The 25,101-nt window shown below is 40.1% G+C and overlaps 1 protein-coding gene across 2 annotated transcripts in view; it reads left to right on the plus strand.

Moving 5' to 3' along the window:
* Positions 1-25,101, plus strand: part of CPNE7 (copine 7) — a 606,098-nt gene that overhangs the window by 272,830 nt on the left and 308,167 nt on the right. For both annotated transcript variants that reach the window (XM_069216819.1, XM_069216820.1), the window contains exon 4: positions 13,723-13,797. In XM_069216819.1, coding sequence (XP_069072920.1) covers positions 13,723-13,797 — 75 coding nt within the window. The remainder of the gene's footprint in view (positions 1-13,722; positions 13,798-25,101) is intronic.

Here is a 25,101-nt window from a genome sequence, read left to right on the forward strand (position 1 = left end):
GATCCAACAGGAGCGATGCTAATCTCCACATTCCATTGGGCCCACTGCCAACCATGCAGAGATATTATACCGGTCGGCAGTAGATTTGGGGAAAGGTGAATGGGACGAGAGAGGGAGAGAGAACAAAGACACTGGATATAGTAAAAGTACACTTGAATATCAGCATCACAGTTCAGTGCTTTGCCTCCCTGCACTAGTTACTATCCTGGTGTGATTCTGGTTAACATCAATGCCAATTTTCAAGTATATTTAGAGGTACACACAAATGTATCAACTCAAGGATCAGATTGTTTGCTCAATACCTTATTCTGGGAGTTTCCTAATGAAGAAGATGTAAATGCGATTTGAGGCCACACTTAATTAACAAAGCTTCACAACTAAGTTTCAAACCCAGATGAAGTGGTATAAACCATGAAACACAAGTGGCCTGTGGCTGCGTTGTGAAAAGAACACCTTAAGGAAGCTTTGATAACTAAAATGAAAAATAACAGATCATCATTCTAAATCCAACTAACTATTCCCATACAATATACAACATCATTTGTCTCTGTATTTTTAACTCCCTGTACCAGGTTGAAGTCTATGACTTCTTAGCAGTAAAATGTAACTGAGCCACTAAAGTATGTGCAAGAATATCCTGAGCAATAATACATATTGCTGATAGAAAACTACCTTCAATATTTTCATAAATTAATCTGTGACCCAAATGAATCTCAACGTAACAAGTTTATAAGCTACAACATAAAGCATACATATTGATATTGTACATTTCCAATCACTTCCCACACCCATGCCAATACCTTATGCCAGCAGGTCGTAATCTTTTGACTTCTTTGGGCCTCCACAGAATCACTATTGGAATCCATAGACTCTGATCTGAACAATTTCTATGATATTAACATAAACAAACATACACAAAAATACATCAAACAAATACACAAATTAGGAACTAGTTTCTTTAATTCACAAACAAAAAATATATATATATATATATTTTTATTTTAATGGGAAGGTTGGAGTTTTTCAAATTTTGGTTTTATTTCTAAACTCTTAACACACCAACTATTTTTGTCAGAAAATACCAGTGCTTCAGTTGAGGTCACCAATCTTTTATACTACTGTTTGCTGTAGTTGTGCTGTTCCCACCACAAACCATGCTCAGAAGAATACCAACTTAACTTTTTCTCTCCAATTCTTTGGCATTTACAGATCATTTTAACTTTTTTCAGTTTTACATTTTGCTTTGTGTATATAATTTATTAATCTGCTAAAATTATTTCATTTTCCAAACAGTTGCAGAGCCCCTGAGTAGGTGTTGCAGACCTCCAGTGGTCCTTACTCCACGGGCAAAGAATCAGTACCTTCTGCCATATATGGCTTATACTGTGGTGTTCCTAACAAATGATTCTGAGAATGGAGTCATTTGTTATGAAAACAGAACTTGGAACACGAAGGTTGGAGATGTAGAGATTCCGTAGCGGCAATTGGAGTTTAGCTGTGGCTGATGGATGGGGCGTTATTATTGAATAAACATATCTTGAAGTTATTCTTGGAGAGTTGACTTACCTTTTTGATCCCACTTTACATTGGTGACGAGCGTTGTAACACCTCAACACTGCATGGGAAGTCTACGATAAGCGGAGCTGCATTCGTCGAAATAGGGAACGTACGGACGCAGTACATCTGTTGAAAATGGGTGACTTACTGCCGACTAAGGATTAGAGGAGCGGCATTGGCAGTTAAATTGTGTTAGTGTGGCACCGATTTCAGTCTGTGAACAAGGAGGATTTCAACATGCGTTTGAGGCTAGATTACTTTGTGGATCGTCAGGAGGGGCGTGCGTCAGTCGATACGAGGAGCCTTAAAGGGGCAGGCAGCATTAAAGGGGCTGTCATGTTGAAGGTTTCCTCGCAAGGAAACGAGTAAAGGATTATTTTTTTTCCTTCTTATTTGTGAAACGATCGAGGAGTTTAAAGGGGCGGCTCTGCTAGTTTGTGTAGAAGCGTAGAAACAATTCTCTTCAGAGAGAGTGTTGGTGTCATGGCAACGTGTAACATATTAGTGTTGCGTTAAAGTGGATTACGCTGAAGCAGTTGGTTGTGCTTTCAAGACTCTGACTCAATATTTGAATTGTTTAAAAAAAAAAAAGAAAAGTGTTGATGGAAGTTTATAAAATTCATGATGTTTGATGGAGTTTTGAAGGAATATGATTTGAAACTATGAGGAAGGCATAGTGGTACACGGTGACAGGCACACCTTTGCCTGTCAAAGAATACACAATCACAGGCACACGTTAAGAGACATATCTCAATTTGGAAATATTTCTCTTATTATTTTATTTTTTTAATTTTTATTTATTTATTGGTTTTTAGTTTTTATGCAAATTCATATCTGTGTGTAAATAGAGAGTATAATATTGTATTTCAAGACCCAGTATTGTTACTAAGGAAGATTAGTCAGAATGCAGAACATGACTCCACCTCCATTTTTCTTAACTAGCCCTGTTGAACCAATTTATCCATGGACTAAATGGAAAAAGATGTTCATTCATTATGCAGGGGTGTGTGGTCCAACTCTGAGTGCTGAGAGGAAGCATGCGTTGCTAATGCATTGTCTTGGTGGCGAAGGACAAGAAGTATTAGAGAATTTACCATATCTGAACAGTGTGAAGTGAGAAATGTAAATGAGTTTGAAATTTGTGTAATGAAGTTGGACAAACACTATTTACCAAGGGTAAGCACGATTATGGAGAGATATTATTTTGGGAAGAGAGAGCAAGGGAAGGATGAGACCGTGGAGGAGTACATAACAAGTTTGAGGAAGTTAGCAGCTTCATGCAAATTTGGGACTTTGGTGGATGAAAGGATTTGTGATCAATTTGTGCTGAAATGTAGTAGTGATAAGATTAGATAAGAATTGTGGTTGAAAGACGAACCACCTTTAGAGGAAGTTATCAGTGTGACAAAAAGAGTTGGACACATGTTGAAATGTGTCATGGAATTAAGTGCGGTTAAGAAAATAGTATCTGGAGAAACTGAGAAAATTGAACAAGTATTACGTGAGGTGAGAAGCAAGGATGTTGTGGGTGAGAAAAAAAAAGAAGAGATCGTGAAAATTAAAAGTGAGTGTTTTAGATGTGGTAAAAGTGGTCATAAAGCAAATATGAGTAATTGCCCAGCTTTGAGTGTGATTTGTAATGGGTGTGGCAAAAAAGGACATTTTTACAAGTGTTGTCATAGTAGAAAGAAGAAAAATAATACTAGTAACCTGATGAGAGAAGTTACAGAAGTTTCCCAGGAAATCGTTTTTCAAGTTGAGGTACAATCAGATAGGTGTGAACATCCCAGTGAAGTTGTTCTCCTGGAAGGTGCCAGGTTATTGATGCATTTTGATTTGTGTTCACAGTTGACTATTATCTCGAAATGGAGTTTTGATACTATAGGTACAAAGAGCAGGAAACTAAAGGAGATGGACGTGTGCCCTGGAGGTTATGGTGGGTGGCCAACCTATTAAGATTTTGGGCTTCTTTGAAGGGCATCTGGAGTTCAAAGGAAGGCATATTGTAGGGAAAATCAATGTCTCAAATAAAGGTGACATTCTTCTAGGACGGACACATCAAAAGTTATTAGGTGTAGTGCTTAATCCAAATGCACAACCACAGGTACAAGTTCAGGAAATAGATGATTATGAGTGCAAATTTGTACATAAGTTTCCAGACGTATTTTCAGATAACTTGGATTGTCTCAAGGGATATAAGCATAAAATTAGGTTGAAGAAAGATGCAGTGCCTATAGTGACAAAGGTGGGGAGGATTCCATTGGCATTACAAGAGCTAGTAGTAGCAGGACTGAAGAGGCTAGAAAAGTTAGGTGTGATTGAGGAAGTTAAAGCTACAGAATGGTTGGCTCCCATAGTAGTTGCAAAGAAGAGTGATGGAGAGATTAGGGCCTTGAATAAAGAGATTGTGGTAGACAAATTTCCTCTTCCAAATATAAAAGAAATAGATTCTGTGATAGGAGGAGCAAAGTATTTTTCAACTCTAGATTTAGCATCTGCATACCACCAGGTGGAGTTGAAGGAAGGTTCACAAGAACTGACAGCATTTATAACACCTTTTGGTGCACTTAAGTTTAAAAGGATGCCTTTTGGTCTTGTTTCAGCTGCTTTGGTGTTTCAAAGGGTTATGAACAAGGTTCTGAACGACTTAAAGGGTGTGAAATGTTGTCAGGATGATGTTTTGATTTTTGGTGACACAGCAGAGGAACATTTTAATTGGGTGAATATGGTTTTGGAATGTTTAAACCGTTCAGGTTTTACTCTTAAAAGGAAGAAATGTCATTGTGGGTTGGCTGTGGTCGAATACTCGGGACATCTGATCTCAGGTGATGGAGTAAGGCCCTAACCAGACTTGGTTAATACTATCAAGAAGTTGGTCACTCCTCAGACTAAGGAGGAGGTTAGTTCCTTTCTTGGTATGGTTGAGTATTATGGCAGGTACATAAAGAATTTGGCAGAAAAATCGGTGAACATCAGGAGTCTGTTAAAAAAAAGGAGAGAATTAAAGTGGGATCTGCGGTGTGAAGAAGAATTTCTAACAATAAAAGAGGAGTTAGAGGGAGCACCATGAGGGAGCAGGCATTCAAACCCGGCAGGCAAACATTTGTAGTCTCTGATGCGAGTGTGAAGGGTTTTGGGGCTGTGCTTATGCAAGAAGATAAAGGAAAAAGATGTTGATTGCGTGTGCGTCAAAAACTTTGAGTGGTGCAGAAAAAAAATATTCTGTAATTGAAAGAGAATCTTTATCCATTGACTGAGCTCTTAAAAAACTTAGACATTTAATTTGGGGAATGGATTTTGTTGTATTGTCTGATCATAAGCCACTAGAGGAAGTTTTTGGAAGCAAAGGTTTGAATTGCATATCTGCCAGAACAAGAAGATGGATAATTGGACTGCAAGACTTTAATTTTAATGTTGTATATTTACCTGGTGTATTGAATGTGAGTGCAGATTGCCTTTCAAGATTAGTTGATGTTAATGAAACTGGGGAAGAACGTGGAGATGAACTAGTGTTGGAGGAAGATGTGTGTGAGATTAGCAGTAACATGGATGAAATTACCAGTGGTGCCATAATGGAGCAGGAGTGGAAAGATGCTCTGAAGGAAGATACAGAATTATGTAAAGTTATTGAAGCAATGGAAAATGGGAATTTCATTAATCTGTAAAAAGTTTGGAAGTTGATAAAAGAAGAATTGGCCATGGATAGGTCAATGTTATTGAGAGGTACGAGGTTAGTTCCACAGTTTAGGTTGAGAAAGAAAATAATAAGCCAAGCACATGATGGTCATCTTGGGATTGTGAAAACAAAAGAAAATTTGGAAGCCAGTATTTGGTGGCCAGGTATGGATTTGGAGATTGAACAAATGGTTTGGGAGTGTGTCCAGTGCTCATTTAGTGACAAGATATTGAAAACTCGTAATGTACCCATGATTTGTAGGAATTTACCGTGGGATGAAGTGGCAATTGATATTGTTGGTCCTTTACAAAATAAACATTCAACTCCATATCTTATTGTTTTACTAGATTTGTATTCCAGATGGGTAGAGGTTAAGAACGCGAGTAATATTTCTTCCTTCAGTGTGAAATTATTTTTGGAAGACATCTTTAGGAAAGAAGGTTTTCCTAAATCAATTGTATGAGATAACGGACCTCAATTTTGTTCAAAAGAATTAGAAAAATATCTGGAAAGTTGTGGCATTATACACAAAAAACTGCGGTTGATCATCCGGAGACAAATGGTGCTGTGGAAAGATTCAATAGGTATATTAAAGGGAGCATACAACTGGCAAGAGCAAATGGTATTGATTGGAGAAAAGAACTTATGAGGAGAATAACTGCCTATTGCTTTTCTTCACATACGACAAGTGGTAAGTCTCCGTTTGAGCTTTTCAGAAGAAGAGTGCCCAATACTAAGTTGTGTCCAGGATGGATGGATTGGGTAAAGAACAATTTTAACTTGTTTGAAACAGACTGGAGAAGAAGAGAGGAAAATGTAATACTCAAAAGGAAACAGGATTATGACATAAGGAAAAGAGTTTGTAAGATGGACGCCAAAGTGGGTAATGTTGTCAAAATGAAACCTCCAGTTGGCTGTGCGAAGTGGTCAAAATACACTGGTCCTTTGAGATTATCAAATGATTTAGGAATGCAGTTAAAACGTCAGATGGAAGAATATGGAATATAAACAGAGTGGTTCCTGTGAAAGATTTGCTGGAGAAGAACTTGGTTTCTTCAGGAGAAGGAGGGAGCATAGAGCCAAAACAATCTTTAGAGTCTAAAAGTGGTATTGACTGTTATGAGAGAGGAGTTTCATATAAAGAAAGGAAAAGTAGTAGGAAGAAATTTACTCCTGAATATTTTAAAGATTATATTCAGAATTGATAGGCAGGGAATTTAGTCTTACTGTATTATTAACACATATTTGTGTGGTTGTTTAAACGTCTAGTCAATTACAATTTAGTTTGTTTTGGGGTATTATTTTTATATAAAATGTTGTTTTTGTTTGTTTAAAATGTGGAAGGGAGATGTGTGGTGTTCCTAACAAATGATTCTGAGAATTGAGTCATTTGTTATGGAAACAGAACTTGGAACACGGAGGTTGGAGATGTAGAGATTCTGTAGCAGCAGTTGGAGTTTAGCTGTGGCTGATGGATGGGATGTTATTATTGAATAAACATATCTTGAAGTTATTCTCTGAGAGTTGACTTACCTTTTTGATCCCACTTTACAGATAGAAAATCTAAACAAAGTCTGTACAAGCCAGGGTGCTCCAGGTTGTCTCATGAAAGAATAAGTGCAGAGTCAAAGTTCATAATCATTGGAAGGAAGACTCCAAATATTGACGCAGAATACTTCTCTGTATACAAACGGAGATCGATAATTCCAAGCAATAGTACTCGGGTTCCCATATTTGGGATCAAGAATTACAGATGTAGTGACAAAATATTTCAGTTGCCAAGCAAGGAACACTTTGAAACATGAGCAATATATGCTCCAGGAATCCATGATGACCACCACCATTCCTGACTTTGGCTTCTGCTGGGATATTGAACCAAAGCCTGATGATGAAGCATGCCACAATAAGTGGGTGAGGGCAATTTGTGACAGCCCAGCTCTGCTTCTTATTAAGGTAGAGCTCTGATTTGGTCTGTAAGTGTTTGCTGGGTTTTCCTTGTCCCTTTCTGTGGTAGTGACCCCCACCACCACCGTCCTGTAAAGGTCACCTGGCACTCTGTATCATGTCTAGACTTGTATCTCTCATGTAGTGCAATCATCATAGACATAAAGCTGTGTGCACAGTCTGCACTCACAGCTACCCTTGCCTGCTCCTAAAGATTCAAGTACTTTAGAAGTTCATGAAAGCACATTTCTGCACCTGCTGACTGTACACAGGTGAGGGAGGACCGCAAATCGTGTCAGGGAGCCAAACCTACAATTAATTGTCTGCTACACAGACAGCACACGGAACATTGAGAGAGTAATTCCACCATAGAAATTATTAAATTACCAATAATAAAGTTCAGGACCTTTTAAACCACCGTTCAACTGGCAGAAGTCAGAGGTGATGAAGCACCCACTGTAAGCCAAGGGTTTCATAAAGGATGAGGCTTAGCTCCATCACAGAAGATGCCACCTTGGGCAACAGACTTCTTCAATGGTCAACAGCACAGGGAATACTGAGATGGTAAATGTACCAGATATATTGTATCCACCAAAGGCATCTGATGGATATCCTGCAATGTGGTGGGTATCAGTTACATTTAAGGGCTGCCAGTAGCATATGGTATACATTCCTGATAAGTGCTAGCCGTACACGGTCATCTGAGGCTGATTCATGTCAAATGGGGCTGTCTGATGAAAATTACAAACTCCTGTCTAGGGACCAAACTTGTAGCTTTATCAAAATGATAAGCACATATTTGATTGATAGAAAGGTATTAAAAAAAAAAAAAAACTGTTTATTTACCTAAAATGAAAAAAGGACAATGAGGCGCAAAATGTGTATCATTGCAAGAGCATAAAGCTGACATTAGGGTGACATAATTGAAGAGGATGGAAAGCAGCATTGAAGAAAGGCAGTAAATATATTTAGAAAATGACAAATTGCACGTCCATATTATGCATACTTCCTTTAAATTCTGCATCACTTATTAACCAATTTTTAGGTCAATCTGGCAAATCAATGCTCTTTTTGATGTATTTTTGCCACTATTTTGTGGTGGAGGAATTAACCCTCCAAATATGCCCTTGGAGGATGAGACTTGTCAGGCATTCTAAGAAAGTAATGAAATATTGCACAAGTGCTCCTTCAGAACTGTAGTTAATCCCATGAATTTTCCAGTCATTGAATTTGGAAATTATGTTTTAAAGTTGACAATTTAGATCTATTTTCTCAAAAATGTCAGGAGGATCCTTCTCTAAAGAGTCCTCCTATATACTTGAAAACCCCTTTAGGATAGTATTTAACCCCGTGCATCCTTTCCAAAGAGCGGATTTGAACGCTGCCTGTAAACTTGTAACTTTGTTTGCTAATTGTTTAATTTTCAGTATTCTGTACATATACTGTTTGGCTCCCATTTCTTTAAAAATGTTCTTCACGAACATTGGCACTGGAAATGGATATGCCCTTTTCTTCTGAGCAAACTTTTAAATAATTTGCCTCTGAACTTTACACCTGGATAAATGTCGGAATCTTTGATTTCTGTGAAGCAGACTAAGGGTTGCATGGAAATGTAGATTTCACTATGAAAACCCAGATGCAGAAATGTGAGAAAACTTGAAAACTAAATGCAGTAATTATAATTTTAATGAGAAATATGGAATGCTCTGAAAGGAAATTCTTCACACATTCCTTGCCATCTCCTGATCCGGTCCCTGATGGAATTTGCCCTGGAGGTCTGATGTACACAAAGGAGAGAGGTGCACAACAACGCACCACTTTTATTTAGGAATCATAAACAATTAATCTTGCGGGTTGCTTTGTGCAGGTGTGCACTGAACATTCGAATGTCAGACACAGATGCAAATGCAGTTTCCCCTCGAATCTTTTTTTTTTTTTTTTTTTTAAAGGACAAGGCTCAAAAGTATATTTTTCATGGAGCCTTATGATTGCCTTTCCCCTAATGTTCAACTTTTTGGAATAATATAATCGATTTTCTTTTTAATTCCCCCCTGTAAATATGCCACTATTTTGTTGTAAAAACATTTATTAAAGCATTTGATAGTGCCACGCTTTGTCTTATTGACAGGTAATTAATAAGACATCATGTGCTGTAATATGGGTAATTCTATATGAAAAAAGTGTGATGTAAGAGGGTGTGTCTTTTGAAATAATGAAAAAACTATGAGGGGAATACCTCATAGGGATTGAAACCACATACACACGTTCACGGGGGTGGGGGGACAACAGGAACATGACAGAGCGTAGTATGGCTCTCCAGAGAATATAGGTTACTAAAACACATCACTACAACACATGCTGTTACATTGCACAAGGTAGAATGAATACCACTTTAATACATTTACATACATGCATATATATTTACATATATATTTTATGTAAATATTTACATATTTACCATTACTGCACATACCCCAACCATGCATTGTAACACCATTTCAACACATTAACATTACCATACACATTCATATATATATATATAATAATGTATATGTGTGTTTGTGTGCGTGTGTGTGTACATGTTCCCTGAATCCACCCTAAAATCTCCTTACTACCGCCATGCGCTAAACGTCCTTGAACCTTAAAAACTCCTCAGTGCCCCAATAAACCACCCGTTCTTCCTTCAACCCTAAAAAACACCTCCATACCAAACTCCTAAACCATTTACCGTTGTAAATATAATACATTATAATTTGTGTTGTTACAGAGGGAAATTGAGTTTTGTAAATGAACAGAGGTGCCCCTCTTGGTAATATATGCATATAGTGGGTTAATACTCTCCAAAGGAGAACTTTTCATTCCAACAACATTGTTTCACTTTCCAGGAAAAGTTCCACAATATCAAGAAATATTTTTTCACTTTTGAGTCGAATTTTATGGTGAAGTTCCTATAATAATTCTCATAGACATTTCAGTGGAGACTAGATTGGGGAAAACAAAAACATTTCTGTGTAGAAAATGACAGCTAAATTTGCCATGGAAATTTCTTAAGGAATCCCTAACATTTTTACAAACATTTGCCATTGAACAAGAACCATTTTTTTTCTTGATAATTTAGAGGCTGATTATGAGATTCTTATCAGAAAAAAAACCCTGTGAACTTCATCCAAAACGTTTTACCAGAAATCTACAAAGGCATTTCTGTGAAATCAAATATTCCACATCCTCAATTAATTATTGCTGGATGAAAAACTATGGGGCATATTTAATTAAAGTGGTGCTGCACCTAGTGCAGCACCACTTTCCTTGTGCCACTTAGCGCCCCCCCGCCACCATGTGTACACCATATCTAAGATACGGTGCACCATGGTGTGGGGTAGGGGGCAATAGCGTCATTTTTATTGATGCTACTAATGTACCCTACAGGAGTAGCACCAAAATATTGGCGCTACTCCTGCAGAGTATATAGGGGCCCATTATAAATAATGGAAGTCCCTTTTTAGCACCTGCTCTGAGCAGGCATTTAAATTGCTGTAAAAAATGACGCAAGGAAACCTGTTAGATTTCCTTGTGCCATTTTGTTGGCACACCACTAATGGGGGAACACCCCCTTTGAATACATTATGCCAGGCGCAGGCATAATGTAGCGTAAAGGGTTACAAAGTGGTGCAATGCATTTACTGTGCCACTTTGTAAATATGGCGCTAGGATTTTGGCCTCGTACGGCCACATTAGCATTAAATAAAATGACGCTAATGTGGCATAAGGTGGCGCTAGGAGCTTTTAAATATGCCCTTATATTTTTGCACAAGTATTTTCAATACTGGCTCATGTTCTGAAAAGGGTTTTGCCTTGTGGGATATTTTTACACATTGTGTATTTTCCTGGAATTCTGTAGAGCGTTCACAGAGGCTTAAAATAAGCCTTGAATGTTATAAAAAAAATGAGAGAAATGCAGAATTGTGAGGCATTCCAAGGAAATTTCACTACAGTCTTCACGCAGAAGACACTTAAATGTCAAAACCAATGTGGGCCTAAAAAATTACAACCATAATGTTTTTATAAATAATTGTCTTGATCCAAAATAAAGTGCCACAGCTTGCCCAATCAGAACCCCTTCCTCGACATAGCAACGTAAAAACTTACACAAGAAATGACCATTCACCATCTTGTAATAATTTTCTGTTATGCATAACTTGTTGCAGTTTTTGTCATTTCTAGTGCTTTAAGGGACAAGCGTTACTGTTACCAAGTGTAATGGTCCCACCTATAATGTCTTCAGAAGTAGTCTAGCTAGGATTTGAACTTGTGATCTGCTGGTCACACCAGATATCAGCTGAGCATATTTAACTCATTGTGCTATCATGAGAGTTTTGGGGCATTCTACACAAAATAGAGCAGAGTTCAAATGCATTCTACAAGTTTAGTGGCCATTGTTGTACTTTGGGACAGGTAGGGCTGAAGCAGCGCACAAAAAGTAACTTTAAAGGCCACTAAGACAGGCCACTTAGATGGACCACATGTTGGGTGGTTGAAAAAAATGATGGAAATCTTTGTAAAGAAAATACTTGATTAATACATGGCAAATGGAAAAAAGGCAATTACTGTTCAGGTGTGCCACCTTTATTCCCAAGCAGGTTCTTCACAATGTCTAGAGCATCCCTGGTCTGGCCGCGCATTAATGAAGACTTTAACAGTAATAGTCTGGGGCTTCTTGGTTGGGAAGTTTTGAAGTCTGCCACAAAGACAAATATAAATTTGGCTTCTGATTATTTGATTGCTGAGGGATGCTTGGAAATGTATTAGCACTTATTATGAATACGTGTCAGTGTGCTGTGTACTTCGTACAGTACAGGAATGTTCTATTGATATCATGTTTTCATGTCGTATTACAGTGTTCCGGTATTTCTTTAAAATGCTGCACAGTGGTGATTAAAGGATGTTATTGATAAAGCTAGCTTCCTGCCTCGTCATAAAAATCACTGTTTACGATGTGTGCTAAGCATGTTATATCAGCAATACACTATTAGCAATCCAAGTCTACCTTAACTAAGCACATGCTACAAAGAGCTCCAGGTTTACAGTCCGTATCTGCATTAACTAAGCATGTGATACAAAGAGCTCCATGTTTACAGTCCGTATCTGCATTAACTAAGCATGTGATAGCAGAAGTGTAGTCATCAGCATCTTCCTACTTTAGCTAAGGACATTGTCCAGTAAGTTCTGTGCTTACCATCTGGATCTTCATTAACTAAGCATGTGATAGCAGGAGTGTAGTGTTATCAGTCTCTTCCTAATTTAGCTAAGGGCATTACCCAGTGAGTTCAGCGTTTACAGCCCATGTCTGCATTAATGAAGCATGCAACACCAGCAGTAAAGTGTTAGCAGCCCCTGTCTGCATTAACTAAGCACATGATACAAGGAGCTCCATGTTTACAGCCCGTGTCTGCGTTAACTAAGAACATGCTACAAAGAGCTCCATGTTTACAGCCCGTGTTTGCATTAACTAAGCATGTGATACAAAGAGCTCCATGTTTACAGCCCGTGTCTGCATTAACTAAGCATGTGATACAAAGAGCTCCATGTTTACAGCCCGTGTCTGCATTAACTAAGCATGTGATAGCAGGAGCGTAGTGTTATCAGTCTCTTCCTACTTCAGCTAAGTACATTACCCAGTGAGTTCAGCGTTTACAGTCTGGATCTGCATTAATGAAGCATGCGACACCAGCAGTACAGTGCTAGCAGCCCGTGTCTGCATTAACCTAGCACATGATACAAAGAGCTCCATGTTTATAGTCTGTATCTGCATTAACAAAGCATGTGATAGTAGGAGTGTAGTGTCATCTGTCTCTTCCTAATTTAGCTAAGGACACTATCCATTGAGTTGAGCATTTACAGTCTGAATCTGCATTAACTAAGCATTTGACACGAGCAGGGTGCGAATTAACTAAGCACATGCATCAAAGTGCTCCATGTTTACAGTTTGTATCTGCATTAACTAAGCATGTGACACCAGCAGGGTCTGCATTAACTAAGCACATGCTACAAAGTGCTCCATGTTTACAGTTTGTATCTGCATTAACTAAGCATGTGACACCAGCAGGGTCTGCATTAACTAAGCACATGCTACAAAGTGCTCCATGTTTACAGTCTGTACCTGCATTAACTAAGCATGTGATAACAGGAGTGTAGTGTCATCAGTCTCTTCCTACTTTAGCTAAGGACACTATCCAATCAGTTCGGCGTTTACAGTCTGTATCTGCATTAAATAAGCAATATGCAGATGGTGAAGTCTTTACAATCTGCGGGTCTGCGCTAACTACATATAATTGGAATAGTGCAGTGTACAGTCTTTGCCTGCATTATCTAAGCACTTGAGTCGAACCTAGTATTCAGAGTCAGGCACCCTGCCTCAGCACCACACAGTCCTTTCCTGGACCAAGTGATTACAAGATCACCCAGTGTGTATATACACCGTATATACACCACTGAGCCCCTGATCTGATTCTCAAAAGTAAGCCATACCTATTATTTTCTGTTTTCAGATTGTGGCACAGAAGAAAATCAGCAAAGGCCTGTTCCTGAAGTACGGCAAGTACGCCGGGAAGTCGACCATCACGGTATGTCACATTAAAAGCAAACACGCCTGTAAAAAGCGCCGAATCCTCTCTGTCTGGGACTTCTTCATCCACTGCTTGATTTTTTCCTGGTCATAATTTTGAGGCCTATTTAATCGTCTGTGTGTCAGCAGTTAGAGTCTTCTTCACATATGTAAAAACACAGTGCAACCCGGCTGTTTCCTGTTTGTACTTCGGATGCACTGCAGAGACCCAGGAGCCAGTTCGTGGGTGACACTAAACTGTACAAAAACAAGATGTTTCATTTGCTTCTTTGATTGTGTAAAATATGTGGTGATGGGGGAAGGGGGCCGAACTATGAATGTGTCAATCTTTTTTTTTCACCCATGAATTTGTGTAAAGTTTCAGATTTTTGCCATTTGTACATTTTGCAAAGTTTTCCCATTATTGGTCTTCTTGCAACGTTTTTTCTTCCCACAGTGGGATAACTTTCATTTCAATAAAACTCAACCTTTCTGAACACTACCGGAGGGCCAATCATACTAGAGCCCTTCTTTGTAGCTCACACTATGGAATGCCTTATAGAGCTGTGCACGCAGGCCATTAAAATGATAATTAAACCGACTCACTTTTTCGTCGCCTTATTCAAGTTTTCGAGCGCAGGGCTGTAGGGGACACCGTGGAGGCTAAGAACCATACTACCTTTGAAAAGTCCATCACGCTAAGTACACCACTCTTCTAAGATGACTGGAGGACACCTTTTTAGAACCTCACATTATGTGCTTTTATGTGTTTTTCCCCATATACTACTGGATGACTGAATGTTCGCAAGAGAAAGATAAAACCTTTTTGCAACAGAGAGCATGCAGCAAGCAACAACGAACACAATTTTGATTAATGCGTGATCGACCACAAGTCACTATAATCCTTCCTATGATTACAAATGGAAGATGCATGATATGACATGCATAGTGGGGGTGAACTATGTTTACATAATCCTAAAATAGTCAGTCCAAACATTCTGAGATAACGAATTTCTGCATTGGCTTGTGTTTATTTTTTCATATATGTATTTATTGTTTTTGTCCTATGATCCTGCAGTAAGGCACACATGCTTGCCTCTCTACTAGAGGCCCTGGTAACTAGGCCAGCTTCTCACTTTCTTGCATGTTTGTCTATGTCCTACATTTGTGACTATCAGTAAGTGATGGAATTGACATAAACAGCCTACAAAACCATGACTTTCACATTGAAATAACAGGGATTGATAAACATTCCTGATGAAAGCCCGGGATCCTGTGAGGGCCGTGTGATGGAGCTGAAATATGCTGACTTATCTATATACTATAGGGATAGTAACCCCCTCCCCACACTTGACCCGATTTGTAAGCAATTTTATATTTCACTGGTTGAAAAGGGCAGGTTTGTCATTTTTTTAGAAAAGTTGAGCAGAGTGTGGTAAGATAACTTTTGTAAAAGTAATTCATAAGGGAGACAGTATCCACTGTCCCCACCACAGAATATTTTTTCTCCCACCTCCCACACATACGTGTGGCCCTTATTTTGGTAAACCAACATAACTGTAGCATGTCAAGTTGAAGGATTGCTGAGATCCGTCTGTGGGCTGAGTCAGACATTGATGAGTACAAAGGTAATGGTTGACCCTTGTGGTACTCCTGCCGTGATGCTGAAAGGTTGTGAAGTTAACCAGGCAATCTACCTCTGTGCGATAGGAAAAGCCTCTCACGAGTATTCACTCTCACTGTAATCAATCCTGAGTCATATCACATGGTTCCCACCCTTGTTCAACACTCCGTTTTTCTATGTTTAGACTTAGCATTTAGAAATGGCAATATATGTGACATTTACATGCAGATCAACAGACATACTCTCTCCTCAGTGTACAGAACATATAGGTAACACTGCACATCGACCAGGCAGGCCAATGTCCATGTACACCAATCAAAAGACACACATGCACTCATATCTACAGACAAGCAAACATATAAGCTTCGAAACAGCCAATGCAAAAACATTTTTATTTATTCATTTCTGGGAGATGTTGTTAAGTGACTAAGCCACCAAGTATGAAGGAATCAAATAGTTTATTAGGAGGCTGTCGATAATCAAGTACATAGAATTAAGGTTAAAAAAAGGATTTCACATCATATTAAATCACGATTATTCCATTTCCTCACCGATCTTAAACACATTCCCACAGCACAATAAAAACTCAGACAGCATAATGTATCCTATAAATCCTGTTTTTTAAAAAACATTGCTTTAAAAAAGTATGAATCAACGTTAAAAATACAAGACATTTACACGTGTACTTGTACATTTTGGGCCTGATTACAACTTTGGAGGAGGTGTTAATCCGTCCCAAAAGTGACGGTAAAGTGACGGATATACCACCAGCCGTATTACGAGTCCATGTATCCTATGGTCACTTATTCAAGTTCTCCCCTTTACTTTAAATATTACCACTATACTCAGTACCTGGAAAGCGAGATTACATCCTACTTTGAACATTAAAATTTCAGATCGAAGAGTTGGACTTGGTAAACAAGATAAGTATGGAAAGGCGCCAGAATTACCTAGAGACGGTCCAGAGGAGTCCCATTCAACCTGAGTCTAATTCGAGGCATGACAGGGTTGTATTGAGTACAGCAAACCATGTGGTACATTCCAGGCTAACAGTTTTTCCATATCCCACCACGATCTACAGAGTCCAAAGCTGTTCTGAAGCATCACTGTTAGACTTTTAGTCCTTGGCATGTTCTCCCTTAACTTTTTGCCTCTGTTTCCCAGGTTGTTGATGTGTGCTGGACTCTGTTTGTGCTGTTTTTGTTACTCTTGGCACTTTACCACTGCTAACCAGTGCTAAGGTGCAAGTGCTCCTATACAAAATGGGTGCGTAATTGGTTTATCCATGATTGGCATATTTGATTTACTAGTAAGTTCCTAGTAAAGTACACTAGAGGTGTCCAGAGCCTGTAAACCAGATGCTACTAGTGGGCCTGCAGCACTGGTTGTGCCACCCACCTATGTAGCTCTGTAATCATGTCTCAGACCTGCCACTGCAGTGTCTGTGTGTGCAGCTTTAAACTGTAAATTCGACTTGGCAAGTGTACCCACTTGCCAAACCTAAACCTTCCCTTTTTTTACATGTAAGGCACCCCTAAGGTAGTCCCTAGGTAGCCCAAGGGCAGGGTACAGTGTACGGTTAAGGTAGGACATGTGGTAATGTGTTTTATATGTCCTGACAGGGAAATACTGCTAAATCTGTTGTTCACTGTTGCAAGGCCTGTCCCTCTCATAGGTTAACATGGGGGCTACCTTTAGATATGATTAAAGTGTAGATTTCCTTTGGGAGTGGATAGATATGTAGAGTTTAGGGTCTCTGAGCTTACAATTTAAATAAAGTTGATTTTAAGACTGTGGGGGTCATTCTGACCCCGGCGGTCAGAGACCGCCGGGGCCAGGGTCGGCGGGAGCACCGCCGACAGGCCGGCGGTGCCCCGCAGGGCATTCTGACCGCGGCGGTTCGGCCGCGGTCAGATGCGGAAAACCGGCGGTCTCCCGCCGGTTTTCCGCTGCCCTTGTGAATCCTCCATGGCGGCGGAGCGCATTCTGCAGGGGCCCCCGTAAGAGGGCCCCACCTTGTATTTCAGTGTCTGCTATGCAGACACTGAAATACGCGACGGGTGCCACTGCACCCGTCGCACCTTCCCACTCCGCCGGCTCAATTCTGAGCCGGCGTCCTAGTGGGAAGGCCGTTTTGCACTGGGCTGGCGGGCGGCCTTTTGGCGGTCGCCCGCCAGCCCAGTGCAAAACCCAAAATACCCTCAGCGGTCTTGCGACCGCAGAGCGGTATTTTGGAGGGGGGAACTCTGGCGGGCGGCCTCCGCCGCCCGCCAGGGTGAGAATCACCCCCTGTGTGTTTGAAAATGCCATTTTTAGAAAGTGAGCGTTTTCTTGCTTAAACCATTTTTGTGACTCCCTGTCTGGGTCAGTTTGTCAGTTGGGCTGGTTGCACCTCTCACTAGACAGTGACACAAAGGGAGCTGGGGTGTAGTCTGCATTTCCTGATGAGCCTTCTGTGCTAGGAGGGAGTGGGGGAGTGGTCACTTACACCTGAAAGGGCTGTGCCTGCCCTCACACAGTGCAGTCTCCAGCCCCCTGGTGTGTGTCTGGGGCTTGGCTTGGGCAAGGCAGGATTTCATGAACAAGAGGGACTTTCCTTTGAAGTAAGCCTACTTCAAAGGGCAAAATGGGTATAAGAAGGGCACCCAGAACCACAGACTTTAGAACACTTCTGGAAACCAAGAGGAGAAGAGCTGAAGAGCTGAGGAAGAAGAGCTGCCCTGCTTGTGACTGTGCTTTGTGGAGCCATCCTCCAGTTGCTGCTTCTGCCTGTACTAGAGGCCAAAGACTGGACTTTGTGTTGCCTTCCTTCTTGTGAAGATCTCCAAGGGCTTGATTTAGAGCTTGCCTCCTGTTGTTTGAAGCCTCAGGGACAGCAAAGACTTCTCTCTACCAGAACCTGGAGCCTCTGGAGAGACTCCTACTCTGCCAAGTGGTGCTCATCCAGTTCCTGGGGCCCTGAGAAGAGAAGCTGGCAACCCAAGAGTGAGAAATCCATGCACAGACCGTCATGCGGGAAAAGATCGACGCAACTCCAATCTGTGGGTGAAAAATCAACGAGCTGACGGCTTCGCGGCTGAAAATCGATGCTCACCTGCAACACGACCGGAAGATCGACGCGCGTTGCTGGAGAAACGATGCGCAGGATTGCTGGCAGAAGCGGGTGAGATCGCAACCCGAGCTACGTGGTTTTCGGACTATCGTGCGGCTGAATTTCTGACGCAAACAGCTCTGGGCATGTAAAAACTACGCAAGAGTGCTGACCAGATCGACGCATCGCTCTCCTGCGGAGAGAAGAGACGACGCAAGCCAACCCGACTAAAGGAGAAACAACGCAAGGTCTCACTCGTGAGTGAAATCGACACTTTACAAGCCCTTTTTGGTGCACACTTGCCCGTGCAGAGTTATTTTTGACGCACCCAAGGTACATATCCATGATAACAGCATTAGCATTGTGTTTAAAATTTCTTTTTGGTTTTTAATTGATAACTTGACTTGTGTATTGTGGATTTTTGTCGTTTTGGTCTTGTATTGTTTAGATAAATATTTTCAATTTGCCTAAACCTGTGTTGTGTCATTTTGTAGTGTTTTCATTAAGTTACTGAGTGTGTTGGTCCAAATACTTTACATCTAGTACTCTGAAGTTAAGACTGCTGCTTGTGCCAAGCTACCAAGCGGGTGAGCGGGGGTTAGCTAAGGGTGATTCTCTTTTACCCTGACTAGAGTGAGGGTCCTTGCTTGGAGAGGGGGTAACCTGACTGCCAACCAAAGACCCCATTTCTCACAAACACACTTTCTTATTTATTTCTGTGGACGTTTCCCAATTGACCATAATACAAAACAATGATTAATTGTGCAGTGGCCTGCCCGAAACCCTCCTGGTTCACTGGTAGAATTTTATTTAACAGAAGCCCATTCCTCCAATTTACCCAACAGCACTTTAAAGAAGAACTTCGTGGAAACATCTAAAAGGATTATGAGCCTATAGTTGGCAGGATTGCTCGAATCTTCCTTCTTTAATGATGGATTCTTAATATACCACCCTCCAGGATTCAGAATGAATCTTGTTTTAATTATGCACTGAAAGAAAACTATTAGATTTTCTACTCACCATTCACCATTTACCTTTATTATTGATATGGCTATGTCATCAGGCCAAACTACTCTACTTAAATTGAGCGATTAAATGATGTTATTTGTTATTGTCTGGGAAAATAGCTCTGCTAACTCAGAATCCGTTTCATACTTCCATTTTGAGATACCAGAAGGGAGAGGGCCATAAAGAGTTTACAAATATGAGGCCCAAGCATCTTCTCTTATGATGTGGGACACAAATGTAGCATGTACACCACATATATTGTTTACCAAACCCCACAATCGGTTAGGATCTCCCATAAATATATATATGTAACTTCCAATATCTCATTCCATCTAAGGTTTAAAGTGACTTCTTATTTTTAATAAGGTCCCTGTACTTTTTTCAGTGTACTTATCTGAGCAGAATTAACAAACCCTATGCCTCTTTCGGGACCTGACTGCTTTTTATGCTATGTTTTCTTAAGATCTCTACAATCAATACCAAACCACCCCAGTAATGATTTTCTGCATAGTGTGGTCCCATTTTCCCTGGCCTGGACCTGTATATGTGCAACCACATTACCAACAAGGGAAAATACCCATATAGATTTATCCTTTAAAATGAGAGAGTTGTTATGTGGCTGGGAACCGAACTGTAGTTCACTCAAGGCCTGAAGCTGTTGATCCCCTAAATGGGTTTTTAATGTTCCTGGGAAATCCATGTCAAACACCATGGGCTTTGTCACTTATGGCGACTTCCTATAAATGGCGAGTCCCCTGAAGTGCTAAATGATTGCTTCCTTCATAATGCTCCTTATTGAAATCATTAAAAACATTGAACACCTCATAGGGTACTAGCTCATAGTCTATTGGGCCTTGATAAGAACTTCACTGGAAAGTCTTTTTGGCCAGCTTATCTGATTGAAAATGCCCATTTAAACTTACTTGGTCAGCTACCTATAACATTTGAATAATTACATCAAGGCACTATTGGAAATACAGCATTCGCTATATTGTACACATGAAGAGTGTCAAATAATACATTATCAGTTGTCATTTGATAGCCATTCTGAGTATTCTTCCCTTAGCTCTTGTGAATGAAGTTCAAGATCTTCCAGACCAGTTACCAACCTTTGTTTTAGCTCTTCATGAATATACACATTTACCAATATTAACTTCAGTTTGTCCCCTGGGGCAACTTGCAATACAGCAATTGTTGTTTGTACCTACTCACTTTTACAGTCAATGTTTCACACTTGATTTATAATTCTTGAAGAAATTAATGGAAGGAGTTCCCCACATAGTTTTCCTTCTCCACAAGCATGCCCTGGCTCCTCAGTAGAAGTACAACCATCAATATTAAGGTTCTCTTGCGATCATGTCTCCTGCAGAATAATATGGCAGTTGCATAATACATGCTCAAATATCTCCATTGTTTTGTAGTTCTCTAGACCATGTATGTTGGAACTACAGAAACTTAGATTGCAAGATGATTCTGAACCTTATGCAGAAGCATTATATTTTCAAACCACATTCATCATCAATAAGGTTATACAAGCAATGATGCTGGGTGAATAATGCTAACCTACTTTGTTGAGTCTCATATGGATTCCGTTCTTTGCAAAAGCATTATGTAAATTTCCATTAATAATTCTAGATTTTGAACCTAATTTAGTCTGATATATCCCTCTAAAGTTCAGGGTGTACATGTCAATAGGATTCCGTAAGTGCACCTATTTTTTTACTAATCCACTGTGGTGTAATAAAGCCCCAACCCCATGATTTCTTTAAACATATAGTTCTGGTCCCACGTCTATTGATAAACCTAACTTATTCAGATCATCTTCCACTTTGTGTAGAAGGTCTCCAATCAAGTGAGATGAACTTTCCACTTTTGTAACTTCCCTCTCGTCGTCTGTGACTTTAAGGGCCATATGAACGAACACATTTTCCCATTGACACAGAATGGGTAAAACCCTTTGCTACATCTGGCCCTAAATCTCACAGCTTTCAAATCCGATGAACTGCTGTTTGTTAAACTTGGGATGTGTTTTATACCTTTCTTTAGATTCTGATTTTCAGAGACTTTAGCTGCTGCTCTCCATTTAGTTCCTCATTTCCAGGTCTAATTAGTGTCAGCAGACAAATGTTCACCTTTTGTAATTCCCCAGTTGGGATTCAGTTTGCTGATTTTCAATTACCACTATCAATACTTCCAAAATGCATCTCAGAGTTACTTGTAAAAGCAATTATACATCCCATAGAGCTGATGGAGATGTAGGGTTCAGATTCAGTGAAGATAAAGACTGTATGCTATATTAATTTTGAGAAAATTGATCGCAACATACATTTCCCTGACTACAAACATTTGCTGCCTATCTGAACTGTCACCCGTTATAATACTTGTAGACTTTAATGTATTCTCATGTATTATTTGCTGTAAATAATGGGAGGACAAAAGTCTTAATTCTATTAAACCCTTAAAAGGGCTGCACAAAACAAAAGCATCTAAGTCACATATTGCAACCTGATAAAGGCGCTTGGCAATGTCATGGGTGCTGCATCCAGCTGCTTCTGTCTGGGTATCAACCTCAACACAATTATTTACTAATTTTGTTCCCATTTCGCAAACAAATTTCCTGATGGAGTTTGATAGTGGAGATCTATTATCCAAATCATTTAAAGAACCCTATTAAACTCCAATCCACATACTGCCCTTGTTTTTGCCTCCTTTGAACCCCTTTTTAGTTGTTTTAAAGCTTTCCCTTTTATTCGCTGGTCATTACAGATTTTATTTGAAATGAGCAAGTGCATTCAGTTTTGTACTTTTTCTATTTTAAAATTGATACTTAAATGAATAAGGAGGAGCATTCAACCCGCTACAAACCACACCAAAACTGCCTTCACCATTGGGTAGACTCTAACATATCCTACAATACCATTACACCCCCCATGTCCCAAGGTCATCAAGTCCCAGCTACCAAGGCCTAGAGCTACTCAAGAGATGAGTGGATATGAGCACTTGCTTCCATAAGATGAAGGACCTTCCCTTCAGGGGGCCCAAACACTCTGGCCACTTCCGTAGCTCTCAATATCTTGCAGAACGCCTCCTATTATCAGGGGCGATTTCAGAGGAAGTTGGATGCCAAACAATTTTCAGCTCACACTCAAATCCATTTGTTCAGTACCAGGACAAAGTTCTTTAGGTTTATCCTCAGGGAACAGACTCCTCTACTTCCACAACTTGAACATGACACACTCCTACTCCAATGAATACAGGAGATTCCTCTTAAGTGGGCCGAGCCAGGGCACCTTGATAAACACTGATAATCACTATTCAGTGCCTTAGTAACAAAAAAGCTACCCTCTATGGTGTCCAGTAGTTCCAAAGGCCTCCAAGAAAGGTCCACCAAGAAAGCAAAGCCACATTATTACAGGTACGTCCCAGTCTCATCAGGACAATCCCTCACGGCCAAAAGGAACCACTTTAAGCTCCTTATTGGGCAGAAAATACTACAGATGAATATAAAAGACAGCCTCACCTCGGCTTGACATAGCCAAACCAGGGCAACTTCTCTTTGTCTTCTGTCCCAAGGGTATACTAGAGCTGTCTATTAGCTATATTCGTTGAGCTGTTAGGATGCCTAGCTTTGCCTCAACCTCCGCCTTCACTCAACAAGCCGAGTCCTCTTCCAGACCCTTTTATCCCCGAGGAGTTACCATGGCCAAATTGACCAAAATGCACCACTTGTTTGCTTGGGGGTCGCACAGTCAGCCAATCCCTCAGTTCCCACTCCCCTCGAGATCTACGTGAACACATGCACAAATTATGACTCCAAGACCCCAGTTTGGTAACATGGGCTGCTGGGTTCTAATCCCAACTCTGGAGCTTGCCTGAAAATTGTGTGATTCACAGCAAATCACTTAGCCCACCTTCGCCTGAAATCGCAAACATGAAAAGTGAAGAAATTGTAGATATGTGAAAGATAATTTAATTGTTCAATTAAAAAATGTAAATCTCCAATATTTTGCAGATCTCAGTGGCTTCCCAGGAAGCTTCCTGCTGTATAGATACCAATATCTGCATACATATTTTAATGCATTCATTTTTATAAAACTTGATTGTCAAAGAACCTCCTCATCCGACTAGAGTGGTCATTAAGAGAGAAAGGATAGGTGACTAGAGACGTTCAAAGATAGAGAGGAGGAGCATATGCTGGGGCTTGCAGGCAGTGGAACATTGCTCTTCTTGACTTCCAATGATTTGGTTTGTGATGGAGATGGATAGCAAGACACCCCTGAAAGAGGATGCTTGGTAGTGTAAAGATCGAGCCATAAAATGGATGTGCATTTTGAAGCAAATGGTCAAAAAGTTTTGAGAGTCCTGTCTTGGGTGTCTCCTTGAAAACTATGCTGAGAATGAGATCACACTGAAAAAGTAGCAAGGTGTCTTGCCACACAGATTTAAGACCTTGAATTCATTGGGCTATTTCTTTAGCAGTTAGTTTAATGATTTCATGGCTTGATTGATATAGTTTGACTTCTTTATCTGCAGTTGATGCAAGTCACAAAGATTAAGACCTGCTGCAAATTGCTCAACATTTAGGTGGGAAGCCTACCATGGATAAACATTCAGAAGCCTAATGACTGCACGTTCCAGTGCAATACTGTGTAGCATGAGTATGAATGAGAGGCTACTGTGTACAAGTCTACGGTGATACACAGCAGGCTTTGTTAAGTAGGAAGTACTGGGACGGTTCATCATGAAAGATGACATCCATGTGACTGACCTTGTACTTAGAGATTCTGTGTACACCCAGTTATGGCAGGAGTGAAATGGCGTGGTTCTTGTTCTGCTGGCTCCAAGAGGGTTTAATGATACAATACCAGTGTTGAAATATTGGCCTGCAAAAATATTGCATCCACAATATTAGATGTCACAATGATGAAAAGGATAAAGTATTTCAGGAAGTATAGATTTATTAGTCTTAACTCCACATCTACTTACCTTGACAGTAACAGTGATAATTGATATTGTGGATTTAATATTGTTGCAGGAAGATATTCCAATGGCCATTTTGTGACCCCTTTCAACCACCAGAAATATGATCTTCATCTTAGAGACATTTTAGAGACAAACAGTGGACATGCATCAGGATTTGCATGAGGCAGTCATCAAGCCTTTGCATTGAGTATGAGTTTAGCTGCGTGCCATTGGTTTTCATGTGGAAGCTAGTCTTGTAGTGGCTAGGATTTGTTTTAGTGACCACATAGCGGATTTGATCTATGGAACGCAATGGGCTATTTTGGTGATCAAATAGACATAAGCACTCAGTTAACTATGAGGAGGTGGTCAGTGAGGAAGGGCACGACTCCTTGTGGACCCAATGACAGCCTTTGTTTGCCTCTGGGACTCATATAGGATGTGGTGGTTAGTTGTGCCGAATCCTTTAGGTTTATCAAGCATAATCAAAGTCATTGTTTCTGTTTAATAGTATCCGTGAAAGCCCCCTTTCCTTCACAAATAGAGAGGTACTCTTACCCAAACAGATATACTCGCATCCATGCTCACAGACGGTTATATGACAATATATTGTGAACACAAATATTGTGTGACTTGAA

This window comes from Pleurodeles waltl, chromosome 12 (genome assembly GCF_031143425.1).
Source record: "Pleurodeles waltl isolate 20211129_DDA chromosome 12, aPleWal1.hap1.20221129, whole genome shotgun sequence".
NCBI lineage: Eukaryota > Metazoa > Chordata > Amphibia > Caudata > Salamandridae > Pleurodeles > Pleurodeles waltl.